The sequence below is a fragment of the Trichechus manatus genome, unplaced genomic scaffold, assembly GCF_000243295.1.
Source record: "Trichechus manatus latirostris isolate Lorelei unplaced genomic scaffold, TriManLat1.0 scaffold00040, whole genome shotgun sequence".
Taxonomy (NCBI): domain Eukaryota; kingdom Metazoa; phylum Chordata; class Mammalia; order Sirenia; family Trichechidae; genus Trichechus; species Trichechus manatus.
The window spans coordinates 14,777,106-14,794,742 of record NW_004443976.1 but is presented as its reverse complement, the minus strand read 5'-3'; the positions used below and the strand labels follow the sequence as shown (position 1 = coordinate 14,794,742).

At 53.2% G+C, this 17,637-nt stretch overlaps 1 protein-coding gene across 1 annotated transcript in view; it reads left to right on the top strand.

Moving 5' to 3' along the window:
* PITPNM3 (PITPNM family member 3) overlaps positions 1-17,637 on the top strand; it is a 112,579-nt gene that overhangs the window by 82,990 nt on the left and 11,952 nt on the right. The window contains exons 8-15 of the mRNA XM_023730997.1: positions 3,455-3,644; positions 4,060-4,182; positions 4,789-4,973; positions 9,289-9,458; positions 10,783-10,953; positions 12,203-12,397; positions 13,311-13,459; positions 16,022-16,138. Of these exons, the coding sequence (XP_023586765.1) occupies positions 3,455-3,644; positions 4,060-4,182; positions 4,789-4,973; positions 9,289-9,458; positions 10,783-10,953; positions 12,203-12,397; positions 13,311-13,459; positions 16,022-16,138 (1,300 nt within the window). The remainder of the gene's footprint in view (positions 1-3,454; positions 3,645-4,059; positions 4,183-4,788; positions 4,974-9,288; positions 9,459-10,782; positions 10,954-12,202; positions 12,398-13,310; positions 13,460-16,021; positions 16,139-17,637) is intronic.

Genomic DNA, 17,637 nt, shown 5'->3' with positions numbered 1-17,637 from the left:
CCTTGCTGACCATGAGCACCACGGGGGGCAATGGTCACTGAGAGTAGAATGCAATTAACACACACACTGACATCATTGAGAGCAGAATACAATGAACGCACACACACTGACTACTCTTCTGGCCCCACCTGGTTGGTGCTGGCTCCGTGATGGCTCAGATCCACGTCCTGGGCTCAGGAGGTCCCTGGTCTAGTTGGCCCAGATACGGAAACTGAGGCATTGAGCAGTTAAGCAACTTCCCCCAGCTCAGCCAGCTAGTGGAGCCAGGATCCAAACCCCAGCAGCCTCTCTCTGGGACCACACAATGACAGCCCAGTAAGAGTATGTGCTATAATGGAGGTTGCACAGGGCACTGCCATCACTCAGAGGGAACGTGTAGCTCTATCTGTGAGTGTCAGGGAAGATTTCCTGGAGGAGGTGACTTTTGAGTGTGCCTTGAGAGTAGCAGAGCCTGATTAAGTGTGTGGGCTTGCAAGTCTGCCTGGATTTGAATCCTGTCTGTGTGACCTTGAGGAAGTAGTTTAAGCTCTCACGGTCTCAGTTTCCTCATCTGTAAAATGAGGAAAATAATCATATCCACTCATAGAATTGTTGTGGGGATTCCACATGGCAGTGGATGTGAAGCACTTAGGACAGTGCAGGGGATGGAAGCTGGGGTTAGCATCATCCTTGCAGGGTGAGAAGGCTCTCTTTCTCCAATGATGGAGGGTGGGCTGGGGAGGGGGACATTCCCGACTCCCAGTGGAGAACCTGGCTGGCAGGGAGGAGGTGGGGAAGGACGGAGTCCAGAATGCTGGGTATGGAGGCGGCACGCTTACCCACTGACCCTGGCGTGTCTCTGCCTCCCTATGGACCTTGGTTCTCCATGCAAACCTGCTGTGGTACCTGTGGAGGATAAACCGAGAGACCAGGGGCTCCTCCAGGATCTGGGGGTCTGTGGGAGATCCTGTCCACTACTCCAGCCACTCCCAGGCCTGGTGCTTGCCCTGTTGGAGGTGCCTGGAGCCAGGTGGGAGATCTGGTTGTTCGTAAATAAAACCAGTTGCCACGGAGTTGATTTTGACTCATGGCACCCTCAAGTGTGTCAGAGTAGAACTGTGCTCCGTAGGGTTTTCAATGGCCGATTTTTTGGCAGTAGATTGCCAGGCCTTTCTTCTGAGGCACCTCTGGGTGAACTCGAACCACCAACCTTCCAGTTAGTAGCTGAATGCTTAACTGTTTGTGCCACGCAGGGATCTGTTCATAAATGATATGTGCAAAAAAGGCCCCAAGCACCTGAAAGGCCCATGTCTAAAAGAGCATTTGGAAAATTGCTAGGACTGGAAGCTGGGAAGCTGGAAGCTGTGGACATTCTGCGTTCAGGGGTGAGAGGGAGGCAGGTGGGCACCTTATCCTGACCCTCACCCCCTCTCTTGCCCCTGCTCTGTCAGAGCCTTGAGCTTCTGCAGAGATGAGCCCCACCCATCTGGAGGTGGGAAGGATGGAACGAACCCCAGCGTAGTGCGGGAATAGGGGACTCCCAAACCCCTCTACCTGTGAAAATGGGGCTCTCAGTCAGATGTGGCTCTGAGGAGGTGCTAAGCTGAGCAGCCCCCATCTGGGATGAGGACTGAGACCCAAACAGGGCATCCAGCAGTGCTGGGGAGGGGCAGGCAGCCCTGCCCTGGGAGCTTCCCCTGCTTGAGGGCCCAGGTCAAGGCTAGCAAGCTTCTTTCCTTCTCTGGATCTCACTCTTGCCGGCTTCATGAGGAAGGGATGTCTCCTTCCCTCTGGACCAGCGGCAGAGCCCCGTCTTGGATGTTCCCAGGACACAGACAGGCCAGGTCTCTATCAGAGCTGTGAGGGAGGAAGGAGATGAGGTCAGTAGTTCCCCCAGCTGGCTAATGGCCCAGATCCCGGCTGTCACTCTTGTTAAACCACACGATGTCCAGGCCTCACCCCTCGAGCATCCGAAGCAGGAGGGGTGGAGCCTGGGAGTCTGCATCTTGGACTACTGCTCACGGCTTCTGGCAGGCTGCAGGCTGAGGAAGTGAGCTCCTTTCTCTTCACACTAACAGTTGGGGAGTTAATCGGGCTGGTGCATACCTATCTCTGGGCCCCCATTCCCCATCCCCCCGGCGCAGCTGACCTCCAGGCTGGGTCACCCAGTCCAGGCCTCTATCTCCACGAAGACTGATGTCCTGAGCACTCGAGGGCCCCCCGGGACGGAGTTTACGGCTCCCCCAGGCAGCTCCTTGCCAGGGCCATTAATCACCCCGTAATCACTGCTGGGAGGGAACTCTTTCGCAGCTCTTTAACATCTCTCTGGCTGCAGTCGAGGCCTGTTTCCTCTAATTTGTGTTCTTTGAAGATGAGCAATGCTGGTGAGGCATCCTGGCACACTGTGAAGGAGCGGCCACTTGCCGAGGGGGCTTTGAACCCTGTCACCTGCCCCCAGGATTCAGCGCTGGGCTTGATCAGGCTGGGCCCAGGTTCCAGGGAAAGGGCAGGGACTGGGGTCATGGCTGGTCTAGCCTCTCCTGACCAGCACTGTAGATGCTCAGGCTGCAGTAGTGCAGCTGGGTTGATGCCCCAGAGGACAGGGCGGGCAGGAGGCTGGTCTCAGGTGGGTCTGAGCTGCCCAGAGAGGGAGTGCCTTCCTGGTAGGAGGGAGGGAGGATAGGAGGGACCAGCAGGGACTCGCAGTCCTTGCTAGCAGGCATGCTGGAGGGCAGGCTCCCTTATCTCTTTCTGGGGTCATAGGCCTTTCTGCAAAGTCGATGAAAGTTCTGATCCTCCCTCTGAAAAATGGACACACGCTGTCGCTCATGCAGCCATGTTTCCCCTTCCAAGTTCTTCTCCCTTCTGGGCTTCTCCAAAACCATCCTTGAGGCCTAAACTCCACCTCCTCCAGGAAGTCAGCCATGACTTGCCCCCTCCCTGATCCATACTAGCTGGCTGGGTGCCTTCCTCCACTACAACTTTATTATATATATTTTTATTGGCCATTGAGTCATGACCCCATGTATGTCAGAGTAGAACTGTGCTCCATAGGGTTTTCAATGACTGGTTTTTTGGAAGTAGATAGCCAGGCCTTTTGTCCAAGGTGCCTCTGGGTGGACTCGAACCGCCAAGTGAGAGCTGAGTATGTTAACCTTTTGCATCACCCAGGGACTCCCTCCACCACAATGGGGTGTCCTTTGGGGACAAGCAGGAGAGAGCAGAGAGCACTGCTGTCATAGGAGACCCCAGGCCTCTTCCTGTCCCCTCCACACGGGGGCCCAGGGATGGACCTGGGGGGATCAGCACCCCCTACTTGTGCTTTGTCCTGTCTGACTCCAGCCCGGGTCCCCCTAAGGTGCCCTGGAGCTGAGGGCCCAGTTCCTGGGCAGCACGTGCTCCCCTCTCCCTGTCTCAGCCCCAAGCCCCCCACCTGCTGACTCCCGCTGGGCTTACCTTGGGCCCCTGTCTGCAGCCTGAGCCCCTACAGCCATGACGAGGGCGGCCCCAGCAATAGCCAGGACCACGCCCCCCTGGCCGCCCTGCCCCTGCTGGCCATCTCCTCCCCACAGTACCAGGATGCTGTGGCCACGGTCATCGAGCGGGCCAACCAGGTCTATGGAGAGTTCCTCAAGTCCTCTGATGGAGCTGGCTTCAGTGGGCAGGTAGGACAGCCTGCCGTCCCTGCCCCTGTCCTGGCCCCTACCTGGGAGAGGGGTGGAGTCTTCTGGAAGGACCAAGCCCAGGCTGTTCTAGAGCCAGAGCGTCTGAGATTGAAGGAGGCTTTGGTGATCTTTGAGTTCATCCTCGTTTTACAGATAGAAGAACTGAAGCTGATAATCTGCGACAATCTGCTTTCTGGTTCTGAGCCCATGCCTGAGCCTGACCCCTGACCCTAGCCTGATCCCTGACCTCAGGCTGACTCTGGCCCTAGGCTAAACCCTGAGCACCCTCCCCCAGTGTGGGTTCTCTCAGCACCTCTGTGGGACAGGCCTCTGGAAAGGCAGCCCTTGCTCTGGCTGGGGGTGGGGGTGGGGGTCACAGAGATCCGGCCTCTAGCCCAGGCTGTGCCTCCCACAGGTGTGTCTCATCGGGGACTGTGTGGGTGGCCTGCTGGCCTTCGATGCCATCTGCTACAGTGCAGGGCCCTCAGGTGACAGCCCTGGCAGCAGCAGCCGGAAGGGAAGCATCAGCAGCACGCAGGTGAAGCCGGGTGGTGGGCTGGGGGAGGGAGCCTTCTGGGAAGCCTCCCCTGCTTCAGAGGAGCAGGGGCCTCTCCAGTGTTAGGCCTTCACATTTGCCCTGTGAGGTCCAGGTCACGAAGGATCCTATGACAGCCCTGTATGGGGAAAGAGACGATTTTCACAGCTGAGGAAACTGAGGCTTCCCAAGCAAAAGGCAAACCTATTGCCATGGCATCAATTCTGGCTCATGGTGACTTCATGTGGTACAGAGTAGAACTGCTCCGTAGGGTTTTCTTGACTGTAATCTTGATGGAGGCAGATTGCCAGGCCTTTCTTCTGTGGCACTGCTGGGTGGGTTCGAACCACCAACCTTCAGGTTAGCAGCTGATCGCACACTGTTTGCACCACCCAGGGGTAGTGCCCTTGGGTGTAGGAGGCAGCCTTCTGCCTCAGATCTCCCCATTTCTGCGATGTGGTTTCCACACTCCTTGTGGAAGACATCTAGCCTCTCCCGTCTTAGGAGAAAAGAATTCATGGTACCCTTCGTTTCTTGGTGGGGGAGGAGGCAGGGCCTGGAGTCTCCTGTGACAGAGCGCTCTCCTTCCTTTTCTCCTTGGTCCCAAAGGACACCCCCATCGTGGTGGAGGAGGACTGCAGTCTGGCCAGCAGCAAGCGGCTCAGCAAAAGCAACATTGACATCTCCAGCGGTTTGGAGGATGAGGAGCCCAAGAGGCCGTTGCCGCGGAAACAGAGTGACTCCTCCACCTATGACTGTGAGGCCATCACCCAGCATCATGCCTTCCTGTCAAGGTAATGCCCCTCCCTGTCCTCTGCCTGCCTTCCAGCCACGCGTCCATGGGAGAGGGGGCCTAGGGCACAGAGTCATTTGGGAGACCTGTGGCTGGTCATCTGTCCCAGGCCCTTCCATGAGAGCTGTATACAGGTACTGAAGTGCTCGGGCCAAGGCCCCTTCCCACTGGCCCTGCCCCATTGGCCCTGCATGGAGATCCGGGTCCCTAAACTCTGGCTCTACCAGTCCTGCAGAGGCCACCAGGGACAAGCTGTTTTATCTCTTCGGGCCTCAGTTTTGTCTTCTGCAAAAGGGCAAATACTGGATGGTTTTAAGAATCTGGTGAAATAACAAGATGTGTGGGTGTTCTGTGAGCAACCCTAGGTGTGTCTTCTTCTTGTTTCTCAGATGAGGAAATAGGGGGCCAAGAAAGTGATGAATTTTCCCAGGATTGCACAGCCAGTTACTAAAGAGCGGGGGTCAGAGAAAACAGTTGGCCATCAAGTCAGCTCTGACTCCTGGCGACCTCGTGTGTGTCAGAGTAGAACTGTTCTCCATAGGGTTTTCAATGGCTGTGATCTTTCGGGAGTAGATTGCCAGGCCTTTCTTCCAAGGCACCTCAGGGTGGACTGAAACCTCCAACCTTTCAGTTAGCAGCCGAGAGTATTACCCATTTGCACCATGCAGGGTTGGAATACTGGTCTCCCAATTCCCAGTTTGGTGCTTCTATACAACACTGTTTTACTCATAGGCCAGCAGCCTCGTCCACAGACCTGTTCATCCATGACCTTTCTAGAAGAGACATATTAATCAACACTGGTTAAATAAATTATCTGCACATTAAACCAGGATATGAGTGGGTGTTAAGCATGGACCCAAATGGGAAGGAATGCCTCCTTCCTTCTTCTCTCGCTCCTCAACTCTCTGTCCCCATCCCTTCTCCCTCCTTCTTTCTTATTCAAGCAATAAATACCATGAGGTCATCACATTCAGACAGTCACCCCCTAGAAGGGCCCACTATTAACACTTTGGAGTATTTCCATTCAGTATTTTCTCACGTGCTTTGCTTATAGTTTTGCTTTAAAACAAACAACAACAAAAACCCTTATATTGTGGTATTTTCCCCATATAATTAAAAATTGATAAATATTCTTAAATGGGGGCAGTGGTGGTTTAGTGGTAGAATTCTTGGCTTTCACATGTGAGACCCGAGTTCGACTCTTGGCCAATGCACCTCATGCAAAGCCACCACCCATCCGTCAGTGGAGGCTTGTTTGTTGCTATGATGCTGAACAAGTTTGGGCAGAGCTTCCAGGCTAAGATGGATTGGAAGAAAGGCCTGGTGACCTAGTTCTGAAAATCAGCCAGTGAAAACCCTATGAATCACAATGGTTTGATCTCCAACCAATCATGGGGACAGCTCAGGATCAGACAGCATTGTATTCTGTTGTGAATGGGGTCACATGAGTTGGGGTAACATGAGTTGGGAGCCGACTTGACGCAGCTAACAGCAACAACAAATTTTTTTTTGTTTATTGTTGTAGTTGAAGTGAAAGTTTACATTTCAAGTTAGTCTCTTATACAAAAATTTATACATACATTGTTATGTGACCCTAATTGCTCTCCCTGTACTGTGACAGCACACTCCTCCTTTCCACCCCGGATTTCCCATGTCCATTCAACCAGCTCCGGACCCTCTCTGCCTTCTCATCTCACCTCCGGACAGAAGCTGCCCATTTAGTCTCATGTATCTACTAGAGCTAAGAAGCACACTCCTCACGAGTATCATTTTATGTCCCACAGTCCAGTCCAATCTTTGTCTGAAGAGTTGGCCTTGGAAATTGTTTTAGTTTTGGGCTGACGGAGAGTCTGGGGACCATGCTTTCTGGGGTTCCTCCAGTCTCAGTCAGACCATTAAGTCTGGTCTTCTTACTAGAATTTGAGTTCTGCACCCCACTTTTCTCCTGCTCCATCAGGGACTCTTTGTTGTGTTCCCTGTCAGGGCGGTCATTGGTGGTAGCCGGGCACCATCTAGTTCTTCTGGTCTCAGGCTGATGAAGTCTCTGGTTTCTGTGGCCCTTTCTGTAACAACAAATATTCGTAAAGGCTATGTAATATTCTATTAAATGAATGGACAACAGTTTATTTAATCAATCCCAGTAATTGGACACTTGGGCTTTTTCAAATTCTTCACCATTATAAAGAGTGCATCCATACTTATGTGTGTATTAAGGTTACTTCATTCAGATGGATTCCTGCAGGAGGAATTACTGGGTCAAAAGCTCTACATATTTGAATCTCTGACTATTTAAAGCTCCACTGATAGATTATCCCTTAGAAAAGCAGCTTCATTCAAGTCAGAGTGGCAAGGTGACAATCTTGACACTTCTGGTTTCTCTTTGAAAAATCCTTTAGGAAAGCCCCAAATGTGGAGATTGACAAGAAGTTAGGGGCTCTGGGTAGCTGGTCCAACACAGCCAACTTTCCCTCTGCTGTAGGGACAGACGGTGGCTTCTTTGTCAATTAAGTAGTTGGCTTGTGTTTAGAAAGCAAGCTGTACATGAAATATGTATCGTTGGACAGCAGAGTCATCCTCCTTGCTGGGAGCTGCTCATACTGGGAGACTAGGAGGGAGTGTGGCAATAGAGGATTCTGCTTTCCAGACTCTTGAGGGTGCTCATGGGGCAGGAAGGCAGGTGGGGGCCCTTGCCACACTCTTTAAATTGCCATTTCTAAAATTCTCTTTGTCCTCAAACTCCAGCATTTTAGTCAAATTTGAATTCCGTTAATCAAGGCATTGGTGATTCGGGGGTAGACTCCTCACCTTTCGTGCAAGAGATCCAGGTTCGATTCCTGGCCAGTGCACCTCATGCATGGCCACCACCTGTCTGTCAGTGGAGGCTTGCATGCTGCTATGATGCTGAACAGGTTTCAGTGGAGCTTCCAGACTGAGACAGACTAGGAAGAAAGGCCTGGTGATCTACTTCTGAAAATCAGTCAGTGAAAACTCCAAGGATCACAACGGTCCAACCTGCAACCGATCATGGGGATGGTGCAGGACCAGATAATGTTTTTTCTGTTGTGCACACGCGGTCACCTTGAGTTGGGATTGATTCGACAGCAGCTAACAACAACAGCGGCAACAACAAATGGATTCATATATAATGTAGCTCTGCTGTAATGTCTTAAACTCTAAGCTGTACCTGCGGACGAGCAGGAAGGTTAGGGAGTGCCCTGCTGTCCTCCTGATCCTCAGCAGCCCGCTCTGGGTCTGCGACTGAGTATTAGTGTGGATTCTTTTTTCGGGCAGTGAGCACTTGGGATAGGAATGGTTGGATTCCGTAGGCGCCTCGTGTTTTTCTCCTAAGCTGTGCCTCATCTGTAGCCTGGAGGGGAGGGGAGACCAAGATGTTTGCGTCTGTGTCTTCCGGTTGTCTGGAATATGACTTACAACGAAAGCCCTGGTGCTGGCAGAACCGACAGTATCCAGGTGGTCTGTATGTCGGCCAGGCTGGGCTTCTCTGGTGGACGGTGTCGGAGTCTGCACTGTGGCCATCAGAAAACCAGCATGCTGGGGTAGAAAGCTTAGGTACAGGGTGGCCCTGACACCCAGCAAGGTGTCAGCAAACTACTACCTGAGGGCTAAATCCCACCTGCAGCCTGTGTTTATAAGTAAGTCTTATTGGAACAAAGCCACCCAGGGGCTCCACGGGAGAAAGACCTGGAGATCTGCTTCCGTATAGATTACAGCCAAGAAAACACCATTAGGCAGTTCTGCTCTGTCAGATGGGGTCGCTCTGAGTGGAAATCAGCTCGATGGCACCTAACAACAACACGGCTGCCGTCAGAGTCTCTGGGTGGCACAAACAGTTAAGTGCTTGACTACTAACCAACAGGTTGGTGGTTCAAACGCACTTCGAGGTGCCACGGAAGACAGATCTGTGAGGACACAGTTCTACTCTGCAGCACATGGGGGTGCCACGAGGAGGAATAGACTCGATGGCAGCTGGTTTGGTTTTTGATTTTATGGCTGTTTTCATGCCACAATGGCAGAGTTGAGTAAATGTGACAGAGATCACATGGCCCACAGAGCCTAAAATGTTTACTCTCGGGCCCTTTGCAGAAACAGCGTGTCCACTGTGCCTTTGGCCAGGCCTTCCTGGCCAGTGCCGAGCTTCTCACCAACTCTGCTGAAGGCGTCAGGCACGTGGACTCTGGTTCCCAGCCCTTTCCAGTGACGGAGGGGCTGGGCACTCCAAGTTCCAACTTCAGCCTCTAAGTGAGCATTCCCACCTTCTCTGCCCTCCCTTCCCTCCCCGCTGCCGTCCTCTGCAGCATCCACTCGAGTGTGCTGAAGGACGAGGCTGAGCTCCCCGCATCTGGGGCCCAGCTCCCGGAGGTCAGCCTGGGCCGCTTCGACTTTGACGTGTCCGACTTCTTCCTCTTTGGCTCGCCGCTGGGCCTGGTCCTGGCCATGCGGAGGACAGTGCTGCCTGGGCTGGACGGTGGGTGTGACCCGGTGTCACTAGGCCACCATGTCAGGGCCCAAAACTGGGGATCTGGGGGTGGGGGGGGCATACTGGTGGGGAGTTCTATGGAGTTGGGGTAGATGGAGAGAGAGGAGGAGGGGTGAAGGATTGGGGGTACAGGGGAGACAGAGGGAGAGGAAGGAGAAGGGACAGTTCCCCTAGATGGGACAGAGGCGAGGCAGCGTCTGATGGATCTCACTGTCCCTGTCACATGCCCCTGGCCAATTTGTGTCTGCATTGTTAGGCTGTCATGCCCTATGGGAAGAGAAACCACCAATATTCACCCTGTTGCACCCCATTCCCCTCCCTCCCCAGTACCCAGGAGGACCACTGTGGCCAGGTTGGTCTCACCAAGGCACGTATATCCAAGCCCACCTCAGGGCCTTTGCTCACACAGTACCTGCAGCCTCGAACGCTGTATCCCGCCCCTCTAAGATACACAAGTGAGGAGATTTATACCAGAACAGAGAGGCAGCTTGGCAATGTCCCTGAGGATGCAAGTACAGGCCGTCAGAGACTGGAGGGCACCTCATATATCAATGGATCAATGGGTTTCAAGCTTTCTTCTTTTTAGCCAAAGCTTACCAACAATCTACAATATGGAATAGATGAAAAGGGAGGGGTTTTGGTTGAAATGGGGGAGGGAGACAGAACCCACATGTCCCGTTCCCCTCCCAGCCTTGGCCCCACAGCTGCCCTTACAGTTGCTAAGGAGCCCTAGGGCTTCCTGGACACTGGGCTGCCCAGTCCCCTGACCTGGAGGGACAGGGAGGCCTGCGCCGTAAGGCAGAGGAGTCAGCCCGAGAGGCCTCAGTGGAGACACCTACTGGTCAGTGAGAGAAGTGTTCAGCCAGCTCTGGCAAACCAGAGACTCTACCACCAGGGAGTGTTGTCCTGAGAGAACCTGGACCAGCTTCCTAGATCAGGTAGCAACTAAGAGAAAGCTGGAAGAACTTGTAGGAGTTTGACCAGCTGGAAATAGTTGACTGTGGGCCTACTAGGAGAAGGATAGCCTGAACAAAGCCACGGCGAGAGGAAAGCAGTGAGCCTGACGGGGGAGTTGCACATGTTCACAGCAGCTACAGTGTTGGATGCCTGAAGGGGCACTCCTAGGTGAGGCAGGTTGGCAAGGCCTTGAATGCCAAACTGAACATAATGGCTTTGATTCTGCTGGTAGCAGGGAGCCATGGGAGGTTCTTGAGCAGAGGAGTGGCCGGTTCAAAGCTCACTCCAGGAAGCCTTCTAGGGCCAAAGGAGCAGGGTACTCTAAACGGGCTTCCCTCGTGTACCCTCCCCGCAGCTTTCCAGGTGCGTCCTGCCTGCAGCCAGGTCTACAGCTTCTTCCACTGCGCAGACCCCTCGGCCTCGCGGCTTGAGCCGCTGCTGGAGCCCAAGTTCCACCTGGTGCCACCTGTCAGCGTGCCCCGCTACCAGAGGTTCCCACTGGGCGACGGACAGACCCTCCTCCTCGGTAGGCTCTCGGGGTGCAGGGAGAGTGTACGGAGCGGGAGGCTGGGCCCCGCAGCCAAGTGGCACCCCAGGGCCACCCTCTCTGGGCAGCTGCTACAAGCTGTCAGTTATGAGATGGCTAAACTCATCTGAGCAGGGTCCGTGTGCTCTTGGGGGCGGGGACCACCTGCCATCAGAGCAGCCCACGTGTGCTGAGCTCTGTGTGAGGTGTCTTGGGGCTCAGGGACCCCGGCTGTGACCCTCACAAGCTCCCGGCTGAGCCCCTGTGGCAGGGCCAGCGTAATGCTCAAGCTGTCAACCCAATTGTAAATTCAGGGATCCTTGCTGACTACTACCCCTGAGTCCAGCCTGGGGAGTAGGGGTGCAGGGCAGGGAGGTTTCATCCTGGGACAGGTGGCCTTTGACCGAGGCCCGGACAGGGGAGATGCATTTGGATAAGTGGAGAGAGCTGGATGGTGGGGTTGGGGAGGGGTCAAGCAAGGGCAGGTGGGCTTGGGCAGGGGCCAGTAGCCCCTCGAGTGGGCTGAGGTAGGCCAGGACTAGGAAGCCAGGGGCCTGAAACCAGCACCTCAGCTCCACACCCCCAGTTGAAGAGGTTTCCTCTGAGTCTACACAGAGGTCTGGGCCAAATGGGTGGGGAACTGTGCTTATGGCTGATAAAACACCACCCCCATTTCAGTGGAGACTTAGTTCTCAAAGTCTTGCTTTGTCAGGAGCTTCAACAGGTAGATGAGGCTCTAAAACCTCCACCCCCCATTCTAAAATGTGTCCCCTTGAACAGGGTACTCCCCCTCCTCCCAAGGGCACCCTAGCTCCGGGGCCAGAGGCTGGAGGCCCCATTGGCTTCCAAGCTAAGCTGGAAGTCCACTGTGAATCAGGGAGGAGTGTGATGAAAGAGGACATGATTAGGTGTCCCCCCTGAGGCCCCAGCCAGGGGCTTTCAGGGTCAATCTCCCAGAGTCAATCTCCCAGAAGCTCCTAAGTTGAGGGGTGGAAGTGATGGCTGGCACCCTGGCTCAGGCCTGCATAACTCATGACGTAGAGGAGGTGAAACTTATCAATGTATTGTGGCTGATGAGTCCCTTCAGGCCCCAGAGGGGGTTAGGGGTGCGTGCAGCCTCCCTGTTGGGCTGGCAAGCGGGCAGGGCAGGCTGGCTCCACTGAGTGACCAGCCTTCCACCCAGCACGGGAGGCACGGGCACGCAGCTGTGTTGAGACACTCGGCCCTGACCTTGAAATTCCCCTTCCAGCCGATACCCTGCACGCCCACAGCTCCCTCTTCCTGGAGGGCAGCTCCCAGCACAGCCCACCCCTTCTGGACGCCCCTGCCTCGCCCTCACAGGCCCCGAGGTCCCAGCGCCTGGGGCGGAGGATAAGTGACGGCAGCTCCCACAGTGAGAGCTCGGGGTCCTCGGACAGCCTGGCACCCGTGGGTGCCTCCCGCAGTGAGTGAGGCTCTTGGGGGCTCTGCCTGGACTTATGGGAGGGGGACCTTGCAGGTGGCTGCTGAGGCTGACCTACGAGTGGGGGGAGGGGAGAAGGAACTCCTGGGTGGCATTCCTGCTTTTAGTGAGCACTTGACCTGTAGGTGGAGACCTGGCTTCATACCGAATCCTCACCCTGGCCCCAGGATGAGCTCTGATCTTAGAGAGAACCCTGACCTCTGACCCTGGATAGGGCCCTGAACGCTAACCCTGGATAGGGTGGGCCCTGACCTCTGACCCTGATTCCAGACCAACCTCTGATCTCAGAGTGAGTCCTGACCTCTGGCCCTGGACCAAGCCCTAAACTTTGACTCTGGTCCTGGAGTAAGCTTTTACCTCAGCAGAGCCCTGACATCCATCCCTGGGCAGGGCCCTGACCTCTGACCATGGACTGAGCCCTGACCTCACCAGGCATAGACTGAGCTCTGAGCTCAGACCATGGTAGGGTTTTGAGCAAGAAAGAGATATATATTTATAAGGAAACCCTGGGGCTGCTGTTTGGGGGCAAGAGACCTCTCCAGGCATAGACTGAGCTCTGAGCTCAGACCCAGCTCAGACCCAGCCCTAGTCCCAACATTCAGTGTCTCACTGGGAGTCACTGCTGACCTGGGTAAGACTGTGGGGGTCCCTGAGGGTCCCATCCCCATTCCTGGGGACCAGTTTAAAGCACATGTCTTATAGGAGGGCTAGGCAGGCAGAGGGGCTGGTGGATGGTGAGAAGGTGGGAGTCATTCAGAGCAGGGCTCCCTGGCCCCCAAACCTGTGACCTGAGTGGCAAGTCCATCACTGGGTCTGTGCATCGGGGCTTCCACACTGCCTGCTGAGTCAAGGGCCTGGGCAGGTCACTGTCCTCACCTCCCTTTCGGACCCACAGTCACGGCCAAGTGGTGGGGCACCAAGCGGATCGACTATGCCCTGTACTGCCCTGATGTCCTCACTGCCTTCCCCACTGTGGCCCTGCCCCACCTCTTCCACGCCAGCTACTGGGAGTCCACGGATGTGGTTGCCTTCATCTTGAGACAGGTATGCCGCCCCGTTGCTGTCCCTGCCTCGGGGCCCCTCTGGAGGCTTCCATCCTTCTGTATCTGTAGGAGAGGTCCAGGCAGGCCATATTGAACATTTTGCTCTTTATCCTGAGAGCAATGGAAAGGCACTGGAGCATTTGAACAAGTGGGTGCTGACATGGGCAGACAGTGTGTCAATGTGTTTTATAAAGAACACTGACTACTGTGTGGCTAACGGCATGGTTTGTTCTAGAAAATGAAATAGAAATAGAATGTACCAATGCTTCAATTTAGAGACTGGAGCAATGGATTCCTACTGTCCTCTGAATCTCAGTTTCCTTGTCTGTAAAATAAACGGTGTAGCAGAAAGACCAGGGAATAGGGAGAGCCTGATGGGAGAGGAGGTCAGGGTGGGGTGGAGGTCAGATTATGGACAGCCTCCAAAGCCAAAGGAAGGAATTTGACTTTATAATCCACTCAAATTCCAAAATCTCATGTTCTGAATCATCTAAATCAATGAGAAACCCTGGTAGGGTTTTGAGCAAGAAAGAGATATCAGCTGACTTGTATATTTAGAAGGAAAGTAAACCCTGGGGCTGCTGTTTGGGGGCAAGAGAGAAGCATGGGCCCGTTATGAGGTGAGCATAGAAGCCCAACTAAGTGATGATGGCATGGACTAGGACCCTGGTGGTGGAGGTGCTGAGAAGTGGCTAGATCTGAGTCATGGTGATAGGATTTGCTGATGTCTGGAGCATGAGGGCAAGAGGGGGGTCCAACAAGTCCTGCTTTTTGCTTGAGTAACTGGGGGTATGTCATGGATTGAATTGTGTCTCCCCAAAAATATCTGTCAACTTGGCTAGGTCATGATTCCCAGTATTGTGTGACTGTCCACCATTTTGTCATTTGATGTGATTGTCCTATAAATCCTATCTCTATGATGTTGATGAGATGGGATTAGCGGCAATTATGTAGACTCAATCTATAAGATTAATCTACAACTTGAGCCACTCTCTTTTGAGATATAAAAGAGAGAAGCGAGCAGAGAGACATGGGGACCTCATACCACCAAGAAACAAGAGCCAGGAGAATAACGCGTCCTTTGGACCTGGGGTCCCTGTCCTTGTCCAAGGGAAGATTGATGACAAGGGCATTCCTCCAGAGCCGACAGAGAGAGAAAAGCCTTCCTCTGAAGCTGACGCCCTGAATTTGGATTTGTAGCCTACTAGACTGTGAAGGAATGGACTTCTGTTTTTTGAAGCCATACACTTGTGGTGTTTCTGTTATAGCAGCACTAGATAACCAAAACAGGGTGCCACTCCTAGGGTGGGGAAGAGCAGGCCTGGGGTAAGGTACAGGAAATCAAGTCTTGGCTTTTGGACATATGAAGTGTGAGATACCTGTTAGATGTTGGGTAGGAAGGTGGATATATGAATTTAATGAATTTTTAAGTGTCGGGATTAGAGCTTAACATGTGGAAGTCACCAGAGCTTGGGTAGCATTTAAAACTAGTGATGGGTACAATACCAAGGAAGTTACAGTAGATAGAGAAGTTTAGGGATGAGTCCTGGAGCTTCCCAGGGGATGAGGGGCAACCACCAAACGAGGCTAAAGATGAGCACCCCTCAGAGTCAGGGGAGGATCAAAGAAGGGGGTAGACAGAAGTAGACCACTGCGTTTGGCAAGATGGAAGTCCTTGGGCCTTGGCAAGAATGGCCTCAGTGGAACAATGGGGATAGAAATGTGATGCGAGTCGGTGGAGGAGAGAATGTGAGGTGAGGAAATGGAGACAGAATATGGGGATAAGTCTTTTGTGGGATTTTACTATGAGGGAGAGCAGAGAAATGTGAGGGTAATTGGAAGGCCACCAGGGGTCTGTTGCTGTTGTCTTGTTCTGTCAAGTCAATTCAGACTCATGGTGACCCCATGTGTTACAGAATAGAACTGCTCCATAGAGTTTTCTTGGCTGTTGTTTTTATGGAAGCAGATCGCCAGGCCTTTTCTTGTGTGGTGCCGCTGGGTGAGTTTGAACCACCAGACTTTTAGTTACCAGCCGAGCCCAAATGGTTTGTGCCGCTTAGAGGTCTAGGGAGAGATTTTTTTTTTTTTTTTTTTTAAAGGTGTGTGATATTACAGCATATTGGATGCCAAAGGGAAGGGTCCAGTAGGGAGGGACTAGTCAGTGACGCAGGATTGAGAGAGGAGAATTGTTGGAGCAATGACTTGAGTAGGTGAGATGGCCAGGCTCCAGGGCTCCAGCTCGCCTTCCATAGGATCTTCCAGAGACAGGTCAGCCATCAGCACAGCAGGGAGGCAGAGAAGGGAAACAATGCAGGAAGGTGCCAGGCTTGGATGTGGAGGACAGAGGTGTTCCCAGAACACAGAGTGGGCTTGAGCAGGGCCAAGTAGGGGTCAGGGCAGGAGGGCAGGGAGATGGGCTCTGGGGTCCCTAGGCTCCTGAGGCTTCCAGGCTGGGAGAACCAGGGAGAGGGACTGTTGGTCACAAGTTGGTCATCCCTAACATGCTGGGAGGGTGGGATAGGGGTCAGAGGGCCTGACCAGGCACCTGCCGGCTGCTTGTCAGGTGATGCGCTATGAGAGTGTGAGTGTCAAGGAGAGCGCTGGCCTCGATCCTGCGGCGCTCAGCCCGGCCAACCCCCGCGAGAAGTGGCTTCGAAAGAGGACCCAGGTCAAGTTGCGGGTATGTGGGGCTGCCTGGGGGTGGGGCATCCACACGGCAGATAAGGGGTGGGCTGGAATGTGGGGGGCAGAGAGCCAAGGAAGGCCCTGAGGATGGAGGTACCAGAGTGGGCAAAGGCATGGCGGCCCCTGCCAAGCCTGGCCTGAAAGAAACGAAGGAGCAGGAGCGTAGCAGGCAGGCAGCGGGAGGTAAGACCGAAGGGGGAGCTCAGACAAGACTTTGAACGCCAAGCTCAGGACTTGGACTTGCTCCTGAGTGCAGTGAGGAGCCTGGAGGGGTTTGAACAGATTTGGGCTTTATAAAGATGTGGATCTGTTATGGGGTCTGGTGTTTTATTTTTTATTTTATTTTATTGTGGTAAAATATAGACAGGTAGTCCTCGACTTATGACAGAGTTCCGTTCCAAGGAGTCCGTCGTAAGTTGGTTCTGACATAAGTCGAATGCCTCTTTTTTTTTTTTAGTTTTCATGATTATTGCCTTTATTATCAGTATCTTTATAAATCTGATCTTATTTATCTTTGGGGGATGGAACCATTACATATAAACCTACACACACACACACACACACACACACACACACACACACACACACATATTTCTTTTTTTCTTCTTTTTTATGTTGGTTATCAACCCCACGACATGTCAACACTCTCCCTTCTCGACCTTGGGTTCCCAATCACCAGCTTTCCTGTTCCCTCCTGCCTTCTAGTCCTTGTCCCTGGGCTGGTGTGCCCCTTTAGTCTCGTTTTGTTTTATGGGCCTGTCTAATCTTTGGCTGAAGGGTGAACCTTGGGAGTGACTTCATTACTGAGCTAAAAGGGTGTCCGGGGGGCCATACTCTTGGGGTTTCTCCAGTCTCTGTCAGGCCAGTAAGTCTGGTCTTTTTTTGTGAGTTAGAATTTTGTTCTTTTTTTTCCAGCTCCGTCCGGGACCCTCTGTTGTGATCCCTGTCAGAGCAGTCAGTGGTGGTAGCCAGGCACCATCTAGTTGAACTGGACTCAATCTGGTGGAGGCTGTGGTAGTTGTGGTCCATTAGTCCTTTGGACTAATCTTTCCCTTGTATCTTGTTTTCTTCGTTCTCCCCTGTTCCCAAAGAGGTGAGATCAGTGGAGTATCTTAGACGGCTGCTGACAGGCTTTTAAGACCCCAGACGCTACTCACCAGGGTAGAATGTAGAACATTTTCTTTCTAAACTATGTTATTCCAATTGAGCTAGATGTTCCCCGAGACCATGGTCCCCAGCCCTCAGCCCGGTAATTCGGTCCCTCAGGGAGTTTGGATGTGTCTATGGAGCTTCCATGACCTTGCTTTGTACAAGTTGTGCTGGCTTCCCCAGTATTGTGGACTGTCTTACCCTTCACCAAAGATACCACTTATCTATTACCTATTTAGTGTTTTTCCATCCCCACCCTCCCCTCCCTTGTAACCATCAAAGATTGTTTCTTTTTCTGTGTAAACCTTTTCATGAATTTTTATAATAGTGGTCTCATACAATATT